Source organism: Bombus flavifrons, chromosome 16 (genome assembly GCF_040668555.2).
Source record: "Bombus flavifrons isolate JBK064 chromosome 16, iyBomFlav1_principal, whole genome shotgun sequence".
NCBI lineage: Eukaryota > Metazoa > Arthropoda > Insecta > Hymenoptera > Apidae > Bombus > Bombus flavifrons.
Window position 1 is genome coordinate 4,773,149 of NC_138457.1, and position 20,519 is coordinate 4,793,667.

At 40.8% G+C, this 20,519-nt stretch overlaps 3 protein-coding genes across 5 annotated transcripts; 2 read left to right on the forward strand and 1 right to left on the reverse strand.

Moving 5' to 3' along the window:
• The first annotated feature begins 11,720 nt into the window (after window positions 1-11,720).
• LOC138188161 (U3 small nucleolar ribonucleoprotein protein IMP4) lies at window positions 11,721-13,007 on the forward strand. The gene has a single exon (XM_069129682.1). The coding sequence runs from the start codon at window positions 11,930-11,932 to the stop codon at window positions 12,863-12,865; it is 936 nt and encodes a 311-aa protein (XP_068985783.1). The 5' UTR covers window positions 11,721-11,929; the 3' UTR covers window positions 12,866-13,007.
• A 135-nt stretch (window positions 13,008-13,142) lies between these two features.
• On the forward strand, window positions 13,143-15,849 carry LOC138188156 (HMG box-containing protein 4). 3 transcript variants are annotated; one of them, XM_069129676.1, is made up of 5 exons: window positions 13,143-13,424; window positions 14,142-14,680; window positions 14,741-14,816; window positions 14,909-15,094; window positions 15,441-15,849. In XM_069129676.1, exons 1-5 carry the CDS (start codon window positions 13,304-13,306, stop codon window positions 15,782-15,784), a joined length of 1,266 nt encoding a protein of 421 aa, XP_068985777.1. In that variant the 5' UTR covers window positions 13,143-13,303; the 3' UTR covers window positions 15,785-15,849. The 3 variants fall into 3 exon arrangements, with proteins under 3 accessions (XP_068985777.1, XP_068985776.1, XP_068985775.1); XM_069129675.1 differs by having other exon boundaries at window positions 13,147-13,424; window positions 14,148-14,680; window positions 15,372-15,849; XM_069129674.1 differs by having other exon boundaries at window positions 13,149-13,424; window positions 15,372-15,849.
• Window positions 15,850-15,925: 76 nt separating this feature from the next.
• LOC138188153 (glycine dehydrogenase (decarboxylating), mitochondrial) lies at window positions 15,926-20,331 on the reverse strand. Its single transcript, XM_069129668.1, has 10 exons — window positions 19,896-20,331; window positions 19,747-19,825; window positions 19,127-19,262; window positions 18,665-19,055; window positions 18,076-18,596; window positions 17,732-18,011; window positions 17,008-17,657; window positions 16,479-16,942; window positions 16,247-16,392; window positions 15,926-16,177 (listed from the first exon to the last, which is right to left on the reverse strand). Exons 1-10 carry the CDS (start codon window positions 20,097-20,099, stop codon window positions 16,067-16,069), a joined length of 2,982 nt encoding a protein of 993 aa, XP_068985769.1. The 5' UTR covers window positions 20,100-20,331; the 3' UTR covers window positions 15,926-16,066.
• Window positions 20,332-20,519: the final 188 nt, after the last annotated feature.

Sequence of the window (20,519 nt, forward strand, 5' to 3'; positions counted from 1 at the left end):
TGAGTTATCTCGGGCTATCTCGTTCGCTGAGCGATCGTCTTTTGGTTCAGCTAACGCGGCAGTGCCGCGGCGAAACCGGAAATTACGTCTGGGGTTCCATCTCCGGTGTTGTGCGGAGAGTTGGTGCGCGCCTTGGCGGAATTCTCCGTGAGAAAACGCCACGCCAACCGCCGCCGCGCCGCTCCGCACCACGGCATCGCTTTCCAGCAGTTATTAAACTTCTAACCGCGCCTCCTCCTTTCCGCCACTTCGCCCCTTGCTCCGTTGTTGTAATGACAAAACGGGGCTGGCAAAGGGGTTGGAGGAGGAGGCTCTCGCCACCGTTTCGTATCGTTTCCCCGAGAAATCCACACAGTTGCTCGCGCTTTCGTCTCTCTATCGGCGTATTCGCTCTGTCGCAAAGTAGATCTCGTCGTCGACGTCGTGGCCGATTAACGAGTTTAGAACAATCGGATCGTTCGGTTCCCAAGCTTCTTCCCAATTCTCTATCTCTCTCTCTCTCTCTCTTTCTTTCTTTCTTTCTTTCTTTGTTGGTTTTCACCACGTTAATCGCCCGACTCGCGCATTTTTCTCGTCCCCGACGCGCTATCGATTTTTGTAATCTACTCTCGACCGTCGAGGAAGGGGGTTGTCTCGTCGGTGACGTCACTAGGTCATACATCAACTCGTTATCAGCACGCCGCCTCCCTTCTTTCTTCGAAGGGAGGCCTGCAGGCAGTGGAAAATGGAGAAAGAGTGGACCGACGCGGCGAGAGAGCTAAGCTATCCGCGCGTGAAGGACGATGATGAAAAAGCGCGAAATTTGTACCTTCTCGAGCACCGAAAATTTGAATAAAGCGTCGTACTCTGTAAGTCGTAGAGTATCGTAGAATTACGATCGTTCGTGGGATACGCGTCGTAGAATAGATAAAGTTGCCAATGCTCCGATGTACGTTAAATGTTAGGCTGAGCCAAAAGTTTCTTTCGTTTTATAAGAAAATAATAAAGGAAAAATGGATCGTACGCAATTCGGTAAAATAATAGAAAAGAAAAAATGTCGTGCGTCGATTGTTTCCTTACGTAACGAACAAAACTTTCCCGACTATTTAATTTCGTTGCATCTTATTTTAAAAGGAAATTGCAGAATGTACGCAGAAACGTAGAATGTCGTGAGTGTAAATGTCGCGAGGGCGTGCGCTGGTAATTTTCGTGAACGATGAAACGAGAAAACACAGGAGGAGGATAAGGAAGGGAAAAATTCGCAAGAGTCCAAGCAGCGGTTCTAATTTTATTGCGGCGGATCGAATCGGACGTTGCATGCAGCCCTCGGTGCTTGTCAATCCTCCCCCAGGAAAAGCCAGTCGAGAGAGGAAGGGGAGAGGTCTGGACGAGAAGAAGGAGGAGGACGAAACGGAAGCTGAAGGCGGTCGGTATCTGACGAGATAAGAGCGCAATCTCTGCTCCCTGTCCACCCTCTTCCCCGTCCCTCTCAGAGAGATCAAATTTTCTCCAACCCTCGCTCCTTCTCGGAACGCGTTTTCCCCTATTCTTCGAGAAATCGTTCAACCTTTCCGCGTCCGAATTTCCTTCTCTAGTTCGTTCCTCCTCTTTCTTCTTTTTCTTTTCTCTTTCGTACAGGGTGTCCGCGCGTTCCACGAACTAACTTTCCAAGCGTGTTCTACAGGCGAAGATGAGACTAAAACGTCACCACATAGCAGCAACTCGACGAATGATTCGTTAAAAAGTTGTAACAAAAGTATGCAACGTAAAATTATACACAGATACGTGTTTGACCGATGAAAAGCTTCTTTCGTTTTACAGGGAAATAATGGATGCACAACATTTTCCGTTTTATATTATTTTATCAAATTATGATCCATTTTCTTCTATCAAAATAAGGATCACAACGTTCGACAGATTAGTTTTAATATCTGTATAAAGATGCATCGTTGTAAAAGAAAGACACTTTCCGGACGACCTAATATTTGATCGATGAAAAGTGGACATCGACGCGCTATCGAATTTCTCGTAGAGTTTCAGTCTCGCGATTAATTTTGTAACCAGAACGAAAGCAAATCGCATGGTACAATGACGCACAAGAATAATAAACACACCTGTGTATACCTTATGTCGCATAATAATTATCGTCTCATATTATCCGATTAACCAGTTGCTCAATTTTTGTTGCTGCAAGAATTTGCATAAAGTCGGATGGACGAAAGAAATAGGAATTTTAAATGAAATTTCGAATTTTCACCGGGCCTGCTAAGGTCAGTGTTAAATCAACGACGAGAGGAAGAATATCGACGTGGCGTGTTCGTATTGCGCTTCGTATTCTGTTACAACTTTTGAACGAAGCATTTACCAAGTTCTCGACGTTTCGCTCTTATTTTTATCTGCAAAACACACCGGCAAGGTTTGTACAGCGAACTGCGGGACACTTCGTGCGAGTCGACTCTACATCTGCATATGTACGCGATAGCCAGTTTCGTTCGACCAGGTATTTTTAAACCCACGAAACAGGCGTCAGGCTTAAATGACCTGTATATCCTACGTTACAAAATATACGATTCTTTAACCGCGCCTTGCAGCTAAAATACTCGAAACCGCGGGCATCGATAAGAGTGAAATTTCTTTCTTAATCTCGATGGCTACTTGTCACGTGAAAACTGACAAAATGGTAAGCAAACTGAGAAAAAAGTGGGTAACAGGGTTGCGCCTGCACCGACGTGATTTTCCTTCACGCGTGCACTTAACAACAACGAAGAGAGGAAACAGGCGAAATATCCAGCGGAATTTTCCGACGATTAAATCGGTTAAAAATCCGAAACAGAGGGAAAATCGAGAGGCCAACTCGGTCTCTCTGTGCCTCTCTGTCTAGGGAGGGTGGAAGAACTCTCGGGCGTAGAAGGGGTTGAAAGAGACAGAGAGAGGGACGGTTGCCTGGCAACGACGAGAGGGGTGCCCGGCAGTATAGATCGCTATCCAGCCACCTCCTGAGGGGCGGGCTGCGAGGGTGGAAGAGGCGAAACCACCCCGTTGGCAAGATGGCTTTATTACCCTCCGCCGAGGAGTTGCCGATGTTGCTGCAGTAACTTGCTCCAAAGCTCTAGGAAATGACTTTGGCGTAGGTGCTTTACTCCGGTGGCCCAGCCCGGTCTGCGTTACGCTACAGGCTGCCTCGATTTACGGCCGACACGCCGCAACTCGGACCTTCTTCCAGCCATGCGAATAGACAGAGTCGTATGGTGTGCGCGGCAATTGCAGACGAGCCGAACCTTCGACTGGTGGAAATTCCTGCGAAAACGCGAAGCAACGCCTTTCTCGCTATCCGTTGAAACGGCTAAACACTCGGTGCAAGCTGTTGTTTAGATGCACCGGCGAACAGGACACAGCGGAGCAGACGAGGAAGCGCGCGGAATCGTAGAGGGTGCGATTTACTAAGATGAAAAGCTACCCCCTCCATCTATAGCGGCGTTGTCGGCGTTATCTAACGCAGACAGAGATTGCCTGTGTTGCTTACAAAACCCTGGCAACGCGTTCGAGCTATCTTTCGACGCTCGAGCTGCCGCTTGAACCGCCTCGGCGGCTTCAGCCGACGCGGAAAGACGAGTCTGCGCCGGGGAAAAGCGACGAGAAAATCGATGCCCGGCGAGGGTAAATCGCGCCGCAAATTGCAAATTGGACCGAGATCGAGCGAGATCGATGCGCGCAATGTGCGCGACAATTCGTTAAAAGGTAGCTGGGAAAGGAAACGCGTGACTCTTTAAATCGCGGCGTATCGATTGGCCGGCAACTGTGAAGAGGAAGGAACGAAAGGGCGCGCAGCAAGGGCGAAAGAGAAGAGGATGGGAGTTATCGGGATCGGTTCGACAGGCAGCTTCCGGGCGATTCATTCCCACTATCGACTTCATTTCTTCCGGGCAATTTAATTTGCTAGTGTCAGCGTTACGCGCGCCCGAAATTATCTACCCTTTCGCCCGTTATTATTAACGTTATTCGCAAAAACTCGGCCCGAAGCGATCCGTTTCTACGCCGCTCTATCGCGATATAAACGGTCCAACAAATTCACACCTGGCCGACTTGACGAAATTACGGGGGAAAAATGGCCAACGAGCGCCGCCGCTACACTGGCAGCGATCTTCAAATTAATTCGATAACGTCCCTCTCGCCTCCATATTTACGATACCATCTACTACGAAAGAGTTCTCCAGCGGCAACGATCCCGCTAACGGCCCAAACAATCGACAAAGTTTTTTCCTCCCCGTGACCGAGCCAAGAAGCGGTGGAAAACGTTCGGAGGACGAGATGGGCGAAGATGAAGAAGAAGGGCGAAACTCGGGCCGAATTGATACCGGAGGTGTGTCTCCAGGCCATCGCTATCTCGTGTCGTGGAAGCAAGGCGAAGACGAAGAACGAAGCCAGGGGTGAATTTGAAAGAAAGTCGAAGTGGGTGGCACGTCATTCCGCCAGACCAATTAAATTTTTATATCTCACGGTGAGAGTTTGAGCGATAGGAAAAGTTGCACCACACTTTTCGCTTCTCGAAAGTCGATCGCACGAAAGTGACGGAGAATGTCGATCGAGATTAACCCGCAGTAAGCGTGTAAAAGAAGTTTCTCAAATATGTCGCTAAATTGCAAATATCTGCCTCTGCGGTGATATTACTGTTCGTTTGCTATGATGGGTTTGCCACGATCCTGACGAAACGATTCTCAAATCACGTTGTGCGAGTCTACGGATTCCAAGTCGAGGGATTTATCGTGGTGAAATAGAAATTGGTCGATTCGAGTAGAATAAGAGATAATAAGTGTCGCGGGTAGTAAAAATTGCTCGTTTCATCGACTTGATCTACGGTAGCCAACGTGTACACTTTTCGTCTTTGTTTCGTTGTAAATGAGAAACTTTCGAGCGTCGTGTTTGCATGAAAATAACCGAAGATCATCGAGAAATATCGTCGAGCTGCATTCATCGAGTTGGCTCTTAAAAAGAAATTTGAAACGCGTTTCTCTCGAAACATGTTTCTATCGAGTTCGGCCTCGCTACCAACGTAATCTCGCAATCTCCTGCTTACAAGCTCTCTTACTTTACTCGAACGATGTAATTAACTGGACGGAGGAATTATTTGAAAATGATTTATTGGAATTTCAGACGAAACGAGCCCGCTCTTTATTTGCAGAATAAAAATAGTGGCGGTAACTCGTTATTTCAAAACTGTTATCTTCCATTTTATTTCGAACGAAACGTGGCCAAGTTTGCGAGCAACGCGTAAGCATAAAAATGTTTAATTCGTTGCCATCGATTTCACGTGGGACGACGCTTGAAAAACAAAATGGCATTGCACACCTGGATGCCTCCCTGCAACTCCGATGGGGGCGCGTTCTCTCGCCGCGAGACGAAGAAACGCGCGGCGCGAGTTACGAAATCGAGTTTCCGCGCATCGAATTCGACGACCCCGGAGTTACGATCGTCCGGGGACCTTAACCTCCGCTTTTCCAGACGAAAAGCACCGAGAACAGAAAACAATAGAGATCTTGCGAGCCAGCAGCACGAGAGAGGCGCGCTCGTAAAATTGGACGAAAGGAAGGACCGTGACTCTGGAGGAGATTCGACCGATGAAAATCGAGGAAACCGAGGGTTAAAAAGCGCGAGAGCACCGCTCCAACTCATAAACCACGTAATCCCTCGTAAACTGTACCTTATCCCGAAAGCGACCCCTGCGACGATAGCTTATCCTCGAAAGAAGGCGAGTTTGATGAGAGAAGCAAGAAATTACTTTCCTCGAGTTCGCCTTCGTCTGTGAAAAGTCGGTTGAAACCGTTCGAATCTGTCGATAGTTGCCTATTCTCGCAAAGTAGAATCGTAAAGCGAGCGCTTAATAGTTCAAATTGGTCCCATCGATCGCCACCGGAGAAACACGGAATTTTGTACGTCGATCGATACGGCAATTTAACTTACCGTTGGGAGAAGAGAAAGAGATGCGAAGAGTGAAGTTTCCAGGGATCGAAAAACACGAAAGTCGATACGACTATAATCGTCGTCGGATATATTCCACCTCTATGTCCCTCTCCGGGACACAGATTTTGCTTACCTTTCGACTATCATTTTGCATTCTTCGAGCTACGCGCTATAGTTAGCGGTTCTTCGTCTTTCGTTTGCCACGAACGTCTTTTATTTAAACGGTTCTTTGTCGCCGCGGTATCCCACGACTTGATTCGAAGTTTCAATCTGCCGTGATGTGCCGTGTAAAATAGATACGTAGCTGTATTTAACACTTTGAGGATAGTATGCTCTGACGAGCATAAATTCGCCGGAATTCGCGCGTATTTTCCGAGCGATTGAAAAGATTCACAAAGACACTCGGAAAGTTCTTTTATAGAGTTTGAAAATTTCTTTTGAAACGTTATAACGTTTATTCGAAATTTATATTTTGACTCGATGAGCATATTTTAAGATGCTCCTGGTAACGTTTTTTAATGCGATATGCTTGAAAACAACTTCCCCAATGGAAAGGTAATAAGCAAAATTTATTATTTTATTAGATTCCCCAAAAATCGAAACGAACTTTCCGAGCAGCATTTAACAAGTGCAATACTTTGTTAAAAATCAATAAGCATATTTTGAGATGCTTTTAGTAATGTTTTTTAATGCGATATGCTTAGAAATAACTTCCCAGATGGAAAGCTACCAAGCAAAGTTTACTATTTTATTAAATTGCTCAAAAATCGGAACAAACTTGCCGAGCGACCAATATCATATCAATATATTGAGAACAATTCCGTATTATTCAATTATGTAATGTAAAAATACATTCGTAACATTTCGTTTATAGCACTCATTACTTCTTGTTTACTATTTCATTTAACAATAGTTAACATTTTTATAGGATACCGCATCAAGTATGTAAGACGCGAATTCGCTCCCATTTCTCTCCCATTCAAAAAGCGTTAAAACAGCCTTCGATTGCTCGTCGATAACCTTCGAATTTAAAAGGAAGAGATTTCAAACGAATGATTGAACACACTCGCACTCCTATTAAACGTTCTTTGTACATTATTATTTTATTAAATAATAATAATACATATTGTTCGAATAGTAAAATATTATCTCGCGTGTGAGTTACTATCGTTGCTAGTCTCGCGTTATCCCAATCGACCTGGTAGAATTCGAGCGGGCGGTAGCTGCTCTTCCAATGATTTACATGTTCTTTCAGACTGCTCGGTCGAGAGGAGGTTTGGAGCTTATTTTCGGACGACTGGAGCGCGATTCGAGGACGAAAACGACAGCGTTTAGGCCGGCGAGCCGAGAAACGCAGTTCGACTTGCACCGAATACCTTGTAATTTTCCACTTTCTATTCGATCTAAGCTAATTAATTTACCTCCAATTAATTACCGACAATTGCTGCCGCTCTAATTACGCGCGCTCGATTAGAATCTACGAAAGTTTACGGCCGAACGGGGCGATCTTAACGTCTCAGGTTTTGCATGTGATTTCTCCCTAATGATAGCCGGCCTAGCGTACACCTAAATGCACGAAACCGATCTGTGCGCGAATATTCGAGTCGTAATCGGCGATGGTGGATTTGGCGTAGCGTGGCCGCGAATCCCGCGGCCGCTAAATTATCTTCACAGTTTCTGATTCCGCATTAATTGCTCGACTAATTAAGAAACCGGAGAACGCGTCTCGTTAGCGCGCGGTGAAGCAAGTTCGACGGAAAGTGAGTCGAGTATGAAAAGGAATAACGTTACAGACGAGCCTGCACAGTGAATCGATTAACGCGTGCCCCGTTCCAAAGGAAACAGAGATACAGAAGGTTGGAAAATCGGCCAGAAAATATCCTATCGTCGCAGCGTAATCGCTTTCTCCGATGTATATACCCTGTGCCATCGATCAAATTAATCCGGCCGTATGCAAAGCGACTCGTTGTTCGGCCGCGCCGTTTCTAACTGACGCGCGCCGATCATCGCGATCCTCCTGCCACACGCTCTATTCCACCGTATATATGCAAATCGTTGGAGAATGATCGAGAGCCGTAATCCGATCAAACATCTTTGTCGATTGGCAAACCTGTGCGTCACTCGACGCCACGCAACCACCGCAAAACGTAGCGCGTTTTCATCGCTAAAACCCAACCTTCCATTTCGTTTCCATTCGCTTTCCCCCGGAGTTCTTCCATCCGAGATTCGACAACGAAGAAGAAGCGAGAGAAGGGAGCAGAAAGAAGAAATAGAGGGAGCAAAAGAGAAAAAGATAGAGAGAAAAGAAACTGTGGCAGATGAAGGCTGCTTTGTAGGACGATATCGCTAAGTGGAAATCAGTGGCCGGGTGGCGCCTCCGCCCTCTGCCCTTAAGGGCTCCTCTCGTTCACGCTCCTGGAATCGCGACGGCGACCCGCTACCGGGAACTTGCTAACTTCATTAAAATATTGCCATCAACACCGAGGCCCATTGTCTTGAGGCTTAACCGGCCGATTAACCCTGTCCGACATCCCTCCGACGAGAACAGTAGATGCATTTTCTTTCTGCCGAGCAAAAACCATCCTCCACGGCCATCCTCGGCCACCGCCGCCTCTCCTCGCCAATCTATTTATCGATATCCCGTTATCGTTTCTATCGGTTCTTCGAAATTTTACAGGCGCGAAAATGTACGTAGGTAGGTACGCGCGATTTTCAATCGCGTGCAAACCGAGGCTGAGAAAAATCGGCCTGCGAACCAGCGAGAGAACGAAACGAGCCAACGACCGACGAGGAATTTTACACGTTTCCGCTTTGGACGATCGCCGAGGATAACTCGTTGAAAAACATGGAACAACGATTCTCTGTTGTATCTAACGATTCTCAAACAACAGTTCCTTCGACGAATCGAACGACGATTCGTTCGCAACGAAACGCCACGAGATACAAAGCACGTTTTACGACGCGCGTGTTTGTCGTTACACGAGCAACTACGAATGTACCAAACGTGTTTCGGACAGGCAGTTCCTACTGTTTCTTCCAAGTACGAACTGACCAGTGTCCTGAATAAGCGTTTCAGATCATTCAAATTAGCTAATCAAAATAATCGAAACCAATTGATCAACATAATCAAAATTAATCGAAGTAAACCGTGAAGCGAATAAGAGAATCGAACAGAGGAATAAAACGTGTTGTCTGAGAGAAGCGAATGGAGAATACCTCGGCACGTTTTATCACCAGTTGGATGCGATCAAACTTTTCAAGACTAGCGAAACGAATTCGTTCGGTAAACTGATATAAGTACTCCGGCTCTCATCTTTCATATTCGATGAATCATCCGCGATGAGTGAAAATGTCGGTGGCTTACCGCGCGCACACGCACGCGGTACGTCCGCTTCTCGCGTTTTCCAGACGAAGTTTCAAAAATTCAGTGGAATAATAATAATAATAATAATAATAATAAATAATACTACTTTAAGTAAATATTACTTTTACTTGCTACGTCGTATTTATCGCTATCGATGCCATTGTACGATCATTTTAGAAACATAAAGTGACAAAGGTGGGCCGTGGTTCTCGAAAATATCGCTAAATAATATCGTACGATACGGCACAGTAACGATAAATAGACGGAAATATCAGGTTGCAGAAATTTATAAAGTAAAATGTTGCGCGTAGAAAGTCGAATTTCGCAAAAAGTAAACGATCCAAGAGTAGATTCGGCTATAGATGGAAGACCTCCTAGGAGCGGGTACGCGCGAGGAATTCCGAACGTTTTGCACGTAGGAACGAGCGAGGGGCCATAATGGCAGCCGGTCGGGTAAAACGGATGACAAAGAGGCTTTAACGATGTCCGCGGTGTGCTCGGTTGAGTGACGCAGGACACGAGCCCGCGGCCCTTCTTTCCTCCTTGAAAGAGACGAGAAAACGAGCGCGCGTGTACGCCGAGACGAAGCAGCAACGAACACGGACCACGCACGTCGTACGAAGAAGCTACTCGTTCCCGTGCGGTTTTTTGCCGCGACTGTAATTGAGCCTGTCTCGTCGAGCTACCGTCTAAATGAATTACGAGGCGCCGTGCACGGCACGAGCCCTATCCCCGGGGCCATTACACTTTTTTCCCAAATCACCGCGATTCTTCTGCGTCCATTACTAGACTCTTCTTTTTTTCTTCGTCGTTTCGCGTCATTTTTTCTTTCAACTTTCGTTTCGTCTCGTTTCGTTTGGCTTCGGTGGAAGAAACTGGAAACTCTTGTAAATCGCTGCGAGTAGGAAGCAGTAGCACGCGTTATACGCTTACAAAGAATGCCTTTGTGATTATGATTCAAAGTTCGTCGCTAATTAAGCGCAGCCTGAAAAGTCATATTCCGCGAAGAGAAATACCGAGTGGGCGGCTCGATCAAAGAGACAGCAGGGAAATCGCAAGCTGGTTGCAATTAACCAGCAGGGAAAAAAGCCTCCGACTCGCGTCTATCCTTTCACAAAATCACCAACGAACGAACTCTGATTCTATAGAATCTCTAAATCCATTTACGTATTTTATTTTACTTTTTAACATCGTTGAAAAGAAATTCTGACATATCATGAGTACATCGAATGATATAAAGACTCGGTCTGTTCGTTGTTTAAGTTTTTCTACGTTTATAGGCAGAAAGAAATAATTCATATGATATCTGACGTCGATGTTTGAAACTAGTTACTACTCACGAGTACGTCGATTACTTATTATCGACGCGGACGAGATGCAAAGGGTTGGTCGGTAAGGTTACCGACATTGTAAAGGGAAAATATTTATCGTTGGCGTAGATGCCACTAAATAGTCAAATTCAAATCTCGCGCGCCATTAATTTCCAGATTTCATTCGCAAGCAAGAAACGAATAATTTCTACCACGTATAATGATTATAAATATATCGGAAGCTGCAGCATGCAAAATTTTCTAGTGTTCCTACTATTGACAACTATCAAAATTTGCACTCGTTGTTTATCCTATACACTCATTCTAATGTAGATTCTCTCGATTACCCAAACATGTTCTTTGTAAACTATGGTAAAATATAGTTTGAATAAAGAAAGATGAACGCTGATTTATACTTTACGTACCAGTTTCATTAGTCGACTCCACGCTGGTACTTGGACGTGTTCTCTATACAGATTTTTCCGTGTTTCAACTATAAAATCACAATAAAGATATTTCATTATTCATTATTGTTCTAAATGATAGTTCTTCTCTTGTACAAATTTAATCCTATTGTATGCATATAGCAAATTCTTTTTCGTTGGACACATATACTCCGAAAAAGTTTGACAACAAAAGCTATGCCGATAAATATAAACCTATAATATCATATATTTCATTGAGAATATAATTTAAAAAACAGAACCTAACAAATTGTTTTACCCAGCAAGTATTATAGAAAATACTATATTTAAATATTTTACATATTTCTTCATATCATATAAATTTTGTACAATTTTGCACTTTCATATTTCCTATAGATATATAAGAATCCTCGGTCTACTTATGATTATAATAACTATCGAGAGAGAAAGAAAACTCACCGTCGCTTATTTTCATTAACGACGCAAATTCAAGCACAAATTTCATTTTTGCAAGTACACGAAAATGCAAACTTATTAACTACTAACTAATTTCGAGATTTAGTCGTTGAAGCACGTCATCACCGCTCGAACGCTGTAATTGGCTCGCCACCGCCAGCTTGACCAATCGCGTTACCGCCTGAATTTATACACCGAGAAAATATACAATACAAGTATATTACTAATTTGGAATAAATTAATCAATAATAGTTTTATTAACTTGATGATAAAAACTTAATAATACGTTAAATTAAATTTTATTATCGCACAATCTGTCTTCTATCAGCTATAATTATTGTTTATATTACATCAGGACGTGTGTGATTCTTATAACCTATAAGCCTTTAGTTTTGGAAAGTATTTACTAAGTACAAGGTATTTATTGAAACGTCAAAATGTTACGGAGACAAGCGAGGCTTCGTAGAGAATATCTCTACAGAAAATCCGTTCAAGATAAATTAAAAAGCATTCAAGAAAAGAAGGAAAAAATTAAACGCAGCCTAGAGCAAAATATACCTATACATCCAGATCTAAGAAAAGATGCTTTGAACATACAAAAACAATTAGCTTGGGAAGATGCTGGACCAGAAATGGCTGTTGCTATTGGAACAGAAATGGGAGGTATTGTGGGATCTCACGAAGATGATGAATATCGTTGGGCTGGAGTTGAAGATCCAAAAATTGTGATCACCACTTCTCGCGACCCAAGTTCCAGATTGAAAATGTTTGTCAAAGAATTGCGTTTGATACTTCCTAATTCTCAAAGAATGAATCGAGGAAACTATGAAATGAAACAATTGATACATGCCTGCAGAGCAAACGACGTTACAGATTTCATAATTGTGCACGAACACAGAGGTGTGCCTGATTCTCTTATTGTTTGTCATCTTCCCTATGGACCTACTGCATATTTCACCATGTCAGACGTTATTATGAGACACGATATTCCTGATATTGGAACCATGTCTGAACAATACCCTCACCTTATATTTCACAATTTCAAAACAAAGTTAGGTGAACGTGTTATGAGTATTTTAAAATATTTATTCCCAGTACCAAAAGAAGATAGCAAAAGAATAATTACTTTTGCCAATCACGATGACTACATATCCTTCCGGCATCACACTTATAAAAAGATTTATGGAAAGGCCATCGAACTGGTAGAAGTTGGTCCCAGATTTCAATTAAAATTATATCAAATTAAATTAGGTACTTTGGATGCAGAAGCAGCAGCTGATACGGAATGGGCATTAAGACCTTACATGAATACTAGCCACAAGAGAAGATTTTTATCTAACGAAGATGGATGGCAACAAGAAGATGATATTTAAATTTGTATGCATTTCTTTTAATTAATTTCGATGAACTTAATAATGTAAATAATACATTTTTTTATAATATATTCTAGATTTATTATTTTTTTATCATTAGATCTACTAAATTTATTATTCTAGATTCTTATCTTTTTAAATAATGTAAACTATTACTTTTATATCCTGTAAGTTGGAAAGTTTATGCAACATTTAGAACAATCTACATTTTCCACAAAAACTAAAATCAAACACTTATTTTTAAATTTCGCGCGTTGCGTCCTAAATGCGTAACTCACGTTGCGCAGTGCATTCTGGTTTCCTTCGTAGCAGTTGTTTTTAAAATCGCCATAAAAATAAACAAAGTTTGGGGTTTGAGGAGTAATTTCTGTTGGGAAGAGTGCTGAAGATTTGAACAGATGCATTTGCATCAAAAAAGTAAGAACTTATTAGCGCGTGATGCGCGCCAATGTTCGTAAGCCCGCGAAATCTGAGAAAACGCCGCGGCGCAAGAAGCTCCGACAGCAACGAAACGACGCTATGGATATGTTCGTGACTCCGAAACGTCAGAAGAATGACGGTGAGATCAGCTTTCACTTTATAGGGAGAGATATTTGGTAGACCAGTTGCTTGTTTGCTCGTATCGCTTGCAGTATTCCGCATGATTTGCGCGCGTTTGTAGCAAATTTATCAATTTCTTTGCAATATTTACTCCAATTTGCGTTTTGGTTACTAGCGCTTTTGTCCGTAGCGGAGAGTCATTAAACTAATGATGTGTACAATTCATTCGTAGTCAGGTTTTTTAAATTTGAGAAATTTCATGAAACAGAGACAGGCTTTAATGAGAGAACGATTATTACAAAAAACAAACAGATAAAATTTTATTCGAATAAATGGCAATTATTTTGTACTCATAATTTAAAGTAATTGTAATACTCGTTATGTTCGTTCCAATATGTAGTATGTTTATGTACATCAGGTACAAAGAAAGTTCTTTGTACTTATGTGTATGTAGTAAAATTTATGTGACACATAATACGCGTCCACGAGATCTAATAATTGATATCAGACACATCTAGTTTAAAAAATTTCAAAATATCGATCAAAAAAATTATAATTCAAACAAGTATACAGTGAACTACGTTTGGATACCCATGCACACTCTTCGTGTAAAGTACATTTGCATAGAAATAATGATCTTGAATCCCAGAAGGTTATGAGAGTGGTAGTTAGATCTTACAAAGTATTTTGGTCCCTTTCTCTTTCTTGGCAAGGTGCAGTCCGCTTTATCTTTCAGATCTAGAGGTCACGGGTATCTCCCGCAGTGGCCGTGTGAGAAAGAAATCTTCCAAACTCGTTGACTTTGAATCGCCAGATGATTTTACGGATAACAAGTACAAACGTCAAAAAGCACAGCAATTGCAAAATCAACAATTATTGGACAGATATGATTCCCAACATATGTCACCAAATCAGTCAATCCAACATGCAAGTAGTGGAAGACAAAGGAAAAATTCAAATTCCAACTCTGGACAGCAAAGAGTTAAACAAGAGACATTGTCAGATAACGAAGAGCAGTCTTCAGGGTCAGAGTCTGATGATCCCTCTGGGTTGAATGAGGATGAAAGATATAGTATGGATTCTGGAAGCGACGATGACGTTGATCCTCTTATGATAGATGATAGAGAAGCAGGGTTTAGAAAGCTTGAACCACCTGGCCAAGAAACACCTTCACAAGCAAATAGTTTGTACATGCTTGAGAAATGTAAGAAAAAGCTAATTATTAAAGATGGCAAAATAATAGGTAGAATGAAGGCACAACGTAAAGACAAAGGGGTATGTACACATGAAAGTTATTAAGGGGATGATTATTTCACAATTCGATGATGTTTTCAGAAAACGAGATTTACCGCGTACATGTTGTGGGCTAAAGAAATTAGGCAAGAGTTACTAGAGCAATGTCCTTATATGGGTATATAAGCTTCACTCTTGTTTCTCCTTACTATGTATGGTCAGTTTAGAAAACTGATGCTAATATTATTCGTGAAACGTTGCTTTTTGTAGATTTTGCAGCAATTTCTAAACGTTTAGGAGAACTGTGGGCTACAGTACCAAATCTGGAAAAATATAACTGGCGCAGACGCGCAAAACGCTTGGCAGCAAAACCTCATTCTTTACCTGCGAGTAAAGATGAGCCTGTTTGGAAAATGCCGCCGCCTGCTTCGCGAAAAAAATTCATTAATAAAATTGGTGGGTTTGTTGGTTCTCATGTATACATCATTTTTACGAGTATATCTCTAAAAGTTATATGGTAGTTTATTCATCTTGATTTGCTTCTCGTGCACGCGTATTAGTCAAAAGTCTTTCAAATAATATATCGTTTATATGTTTTATGCCTCTGAGAATTATATGGTAGATGTCTTATTATCATTTGTTTTGTATGCATGCATCTCGTTTAGAGATAGGCAAATCGAACAACACAATGACATTTGTAACATTTTATGTTCTGTCTTTCTTTGTATTACAGGTAATGGGAAAGAGCAAAAGCCTGCTACCTCCAAAAAAACTATTCAACTAGGTCTACCCTCGGTTGTAGGAAATGTTCCGGTATCGCCGCCGTCGAATCGAACTGGGAAAGATTTAGTTAACGAACCAATGATAGGAACAGGAATGTACAAAGTCGTTGGTACTCAACCTATCGATGTAGCTGCTCATCTCAAACTTCTTGGTGAAAGCTTAACGATCATCGGTGAACGGTTAAAGGAACACGATGGACAAATAGCGGTATCGGGCAGTCTGTCGGTCTTGCTGGATTCTCTACTTTGCGCACTGGGTCCTTTGATTTGCCTAACACAACAGGTACCAGAAACTAATGGAGCTAAACACGAAACACTTTCGCAAATGCTCGACAATATTGCGTATCTTATGCCTGGTTTGTAATATATGTAAAAATAATGAAAAAGATAATCTAATAATATACAATGTAAATATATCGATAAATTAAATAGACGTACATAATTGTTACATGAATTAAGAATAACGAAGAAATGATATAGTTTTGTTTGCTACAAAAGGAGAGAATTTTAAAGTGAAATCTTTGTTATATTTTCTCTGCTTATAAAAGTAAGAAGTTTTATATAAATAATATGTTTGTACAAAAGATTACAATAAACATTTGAATAATTCTATAACTAACTGTACAAAAAAAATAACTACAATCACTTATTCATGTGGTAAGACTGGGGGACACGTACAGAATAGATTTTTATCTCCATATATATCATCTATCCTTCCAACACTCGGCCAAATCTTGTTGTTTCCTTTTACAAATGGCTGTAAATAAATATGAATATAATTTATTTATTATTCATTCCCTAATGAATGTCAAGTATAGTCACTTACAGCTGGAAATGCTGCCAATTCTCGTGAATATGGTCTATCCCATTTACTTGATATTACTTGTTCTTGAGTGTGTGGTGCCATTTTCAATGGATTGTTAACAATGTCTAATTTACCATTTTCTATATTATCAATTTCTTGTCGTATATCTACAAAACAAAACTTTTGAATATCTATTGATATCTTTCTTAAAAGGAAAACAAACATTTTTAATGAATATATTTAGTATTCTTACGAATCAAAGCATCGCAAAATTTATCCAATTCTCTTTTGTCCTCGGATTCGGTTGGCTCGATCATTAATGTACCCGCTACAGGCCAGCTCATTGTTGGAGCATGAAAACCATAATCCATTAATCTTTTAGCAATATCCACGGCCTCAATATTTGCCGTTTTCTTGAAATCCCTTATGTCCAAAATGAATTCATGCGCTACCAATCCTGTCTTTCCCTTATATAGTGTCTTGTAATACTTTTCCAGTCTTTTACTCATGTAATTTGCGTTTAGAATAGCAACTTGGGTAGCTTTTCTTAACCCGTTTGGACCCATCATTTTAATGTAAGCCCATGAAATTGGTAGAATAGCTGATGATCCGAAAGGAGCAGCTGATACAGCGCCAGTTTGTTTTATGTTGTTATGACCATTACCCGAACAATTAATTACAGGATGAGATGGAAGAAATGGAGCAAGATGCCGTTTTCTATACGTAAAAGTCATCATCTGTATTGCATATTTACATTAAAATATCAAAATAACGTTACTTACACTCCAATAGGACCACTTCCAGGTCCTCCACCGCCGTGAGGTATACAGAATGTTTTGTGTAAATTTAGATGCGAAACGTCACTACCATAATCACCAGGACGACATAGACCAACTTGAGCATTCATGTTAGCACCGTCTAGATACACTTGACCTCCAGCTTCATGTACCATATCACAAATATCAGCGATGGTCTCCTCAAACACGCCGTTCGTCGACGGATATGTTATCATCAGACAAGACAACGTCTCTCGGTACTTATCGATCATTTCTGTAAGATGTACGATATCCACAGAGCCGTCTTTCTGTATGAGGATAGGCTTCACTTGCATACCGGCCATTTGGGCAGAAGCAGGATTAGTGCCGTGAGCAGAAATGGGAATCAAACAGACTTGTCGATTCTTGTTTTCATTTGACTCATGATAACGTTGTATAGCTCTTAGACCGGCGTATTCTCCCTGAGCTCCACTATTCGGTTGAAAACTTATGTTATCGTAACCAGTTATAGCGCACAAATCCTGTTCCAGTTCAGCAAATAGCTGTTGATATCCTTTGGTTTGTTCAATAGGTACAAAGGGATGGATATCGGTGAATCCACGTAGGCTACATGGCATCATCTCCGTCGTAGAATTCAATTTCATCGTACAGGATCCCTGTTCAAATAAACAAAAATATAACTGTGTTGACGATAGTGTAGAATGTATTTTTATATGACCCATTCAATTACCAGTGGTATCATACTGTGTACGAGAGATACATCCTTATTCTCTAAGGACTTCATGTAACGAACTATCCTTGTTTCGGATTGATGGCTATTGAATACAGGATGTTGCAAATACGGTGTAGAACGAGCGAAATGGGATTTATTGAGGTTTCTTTCTAGGCAAATGTCTTCTCTACACATTTCTTCAACGGTTGTATCCGCACAGAATATTTTAAAGATATCATTTATATCTTGTTTCGTAGTAGTTTCATCCAGAGATATTCCAACTCCGTCCTCGTAATACCTGAAATACATTACTCTCGTAATACCTGTATTTTATTCGTTTAAGTTATTTTCTGGTAAATTACCTAAAATTTATTTTAAACGCAATCGCATTTTCTTTTATAATTTTTAAAGGCACTGAAGGTAATAATTTTATAGTGTCAAAAAAGTACTCATTGACTATCTTATTCCCTGCTTTTTCTAAACCTCTTGCTAGGATCAGGCTGAAGAAGTGTACCCTGTTTGCAATATTTCTTATTCCTTCAGGTCCATGGTACACAGCATACATCGCAGACATATTTGCCAGTAGTGCTTGTGCAGTACAAATATTGCTAGTAGCTTTATCTCTTCTGATATGCTGTTCGCGTGTTTGAAGGGCTAGGCGATACGCATCCTGACCGTTCGAGTCCTTCGTAACACCAATCATCCTTCCCGGCATCAAACGAACTAATCTTTGACGACAAGCGAAGAATCCAGCATGAGGTCCTCCATATCCAAGTGGAACCCCGAAACGTTGGCTGGTACCAACGCATATATCAACTCCAAATTCACTTGGAGGCTTGAGTATGGCCAGGGCCAACAAATCAGCAGCAACGCAAACGAGGGTCTACAATGAAACGCATCAAACGTAATTGAATTTATTTGTTCAAGGATTTCAGATCTCGAAATACATACACCGTCTACGTGTGCCTTCTTCACCACATCTTCGAATGCGTAGATAGATCCAGTTGTGTCAGGATATTGGAATAGGATACCAGCAACGTCCTTTGAGCTGGTATCAACTCGAAAAACATCTCCGATTTCAAGATCGAGACCCAAAGAAGTAGCACGCGTTGCAATCACGCTGATTGTTTGAGGATGAACTTTGTCAGAAACGAACAGTTTCTTTCTCTTGTTGCTCCTGTGAGCAAGACTCAAAGCCTCGGCCGCCGCAGTACCTTCATCCAGAAGAGATGCGTTCGCTACTTCCATCCCGGTTAAGTCGCATATCATCGTTTGGTAATTCAACAAACCTTCGAGTCTACCTTGCGAAATTTCTGGTTGGTATGGAGTATATTGTGTTGTCCTATAATAGAACTTTTTCAGTTACTGTAGCCGCGTTAAAATCAGCGATAAATCGCACTCTAAGAAACATACCATCCTGGATTTTCGAATATGTTCCTCATAATGGTGTGAGGAACGCAACAATTATTATATCCCATGCCAATATACGAACGCCATACGTCGTTCTTTTCCGAAATCTGTGTAATCATCTTTAACAATTCGTATTCAGCTAAAATGTAATTGTCATTTTATGCAATCTGCTCTATCAGAATATTAGGATATATTTGACATTTTAGACGAAAGTATTACAATTAATTTTCAGCTTTCAAAAATCACGTGAATGCTAATCTGCCCGCACGAGATTGATCTCTGACCCAAGATACGTTCATTTCACAATGAAAGGCCATCTTATTTATGGAACATAATGAAACTAATGCATGTTTCAACAGAAAAAACTGTCTCATTTTTTAACACAATTAATTCATCGGCCTATTAAAATATTTAATGTGCAAAATTTTCATAAATCATGAATGAATATACTTCAAGAATGTTCGTTACTCATCCACTGTGTTCATTTCAATATCATGGGGTTATCAGTTTACACGTGTTTCATATCTACAGTCGCGTGACTTCACACGTTTCTACGTATTGTAATAGTTTCTTTTTCAACTGCTGTAGTATATTATTTCAAATAAGTTACACATTTTACTTACTGACTGACTGTTCAATCTTTAATTCTTGCTTGTAAAGAATTTTTGCTGGGACAGCAGCGTTTGTTAATTCTTCCAAACTCTATTAAATTAATTAAATAACTTAATGACTATCTTAAAATAATGTTTCTATTACTAAGTTAAAATACTACCTTGAACCCAATAGTTTTCAACATTTCCAATTGTTCACACTGTCGAGGACCGATATGTCTAATTTGAAATTCATCTTTTTGCAGAAGAAGTTCACTAACATTTTCTTTTTGTAAGTTATCCAACGTTAATCCATGTGCGTGTCGATATGCATTACGTTTATTTAACAATCTTGTACACTTTGCTAGCTTAAAAAGATATGACATTGTAAATTACAAAATAAAGATTTGATAATAACTACTTTTCTAATGGCAGAATTAAACACTATAATTGCTTGATAGATTCCAGGCAACTAAAGAGTATACTAAAGGAAACAGAACCTTTATACCCTAAGACACATCATCTAGTGATGTCATAACGTCTGATTACAGCTTTATCTTTTGTGACCCTAAGTTGCAAAGTATCTTGAACAATATTGGAAAACTACCTTTGCGCATGTATTATGTTACATATATGTTTACTTTACACTTTATCCAAGCAAATAAGGTTTAATTAAAACAATTAATACTTATATTTCACATAAATAAAACTTTATTTATGGTAAATTAATTAAGTCAATTATAAAAGCGTGTATGTTACAACTGAATATTTTATGAATTTGTTAAGGTACAGCAAACAATTCATTA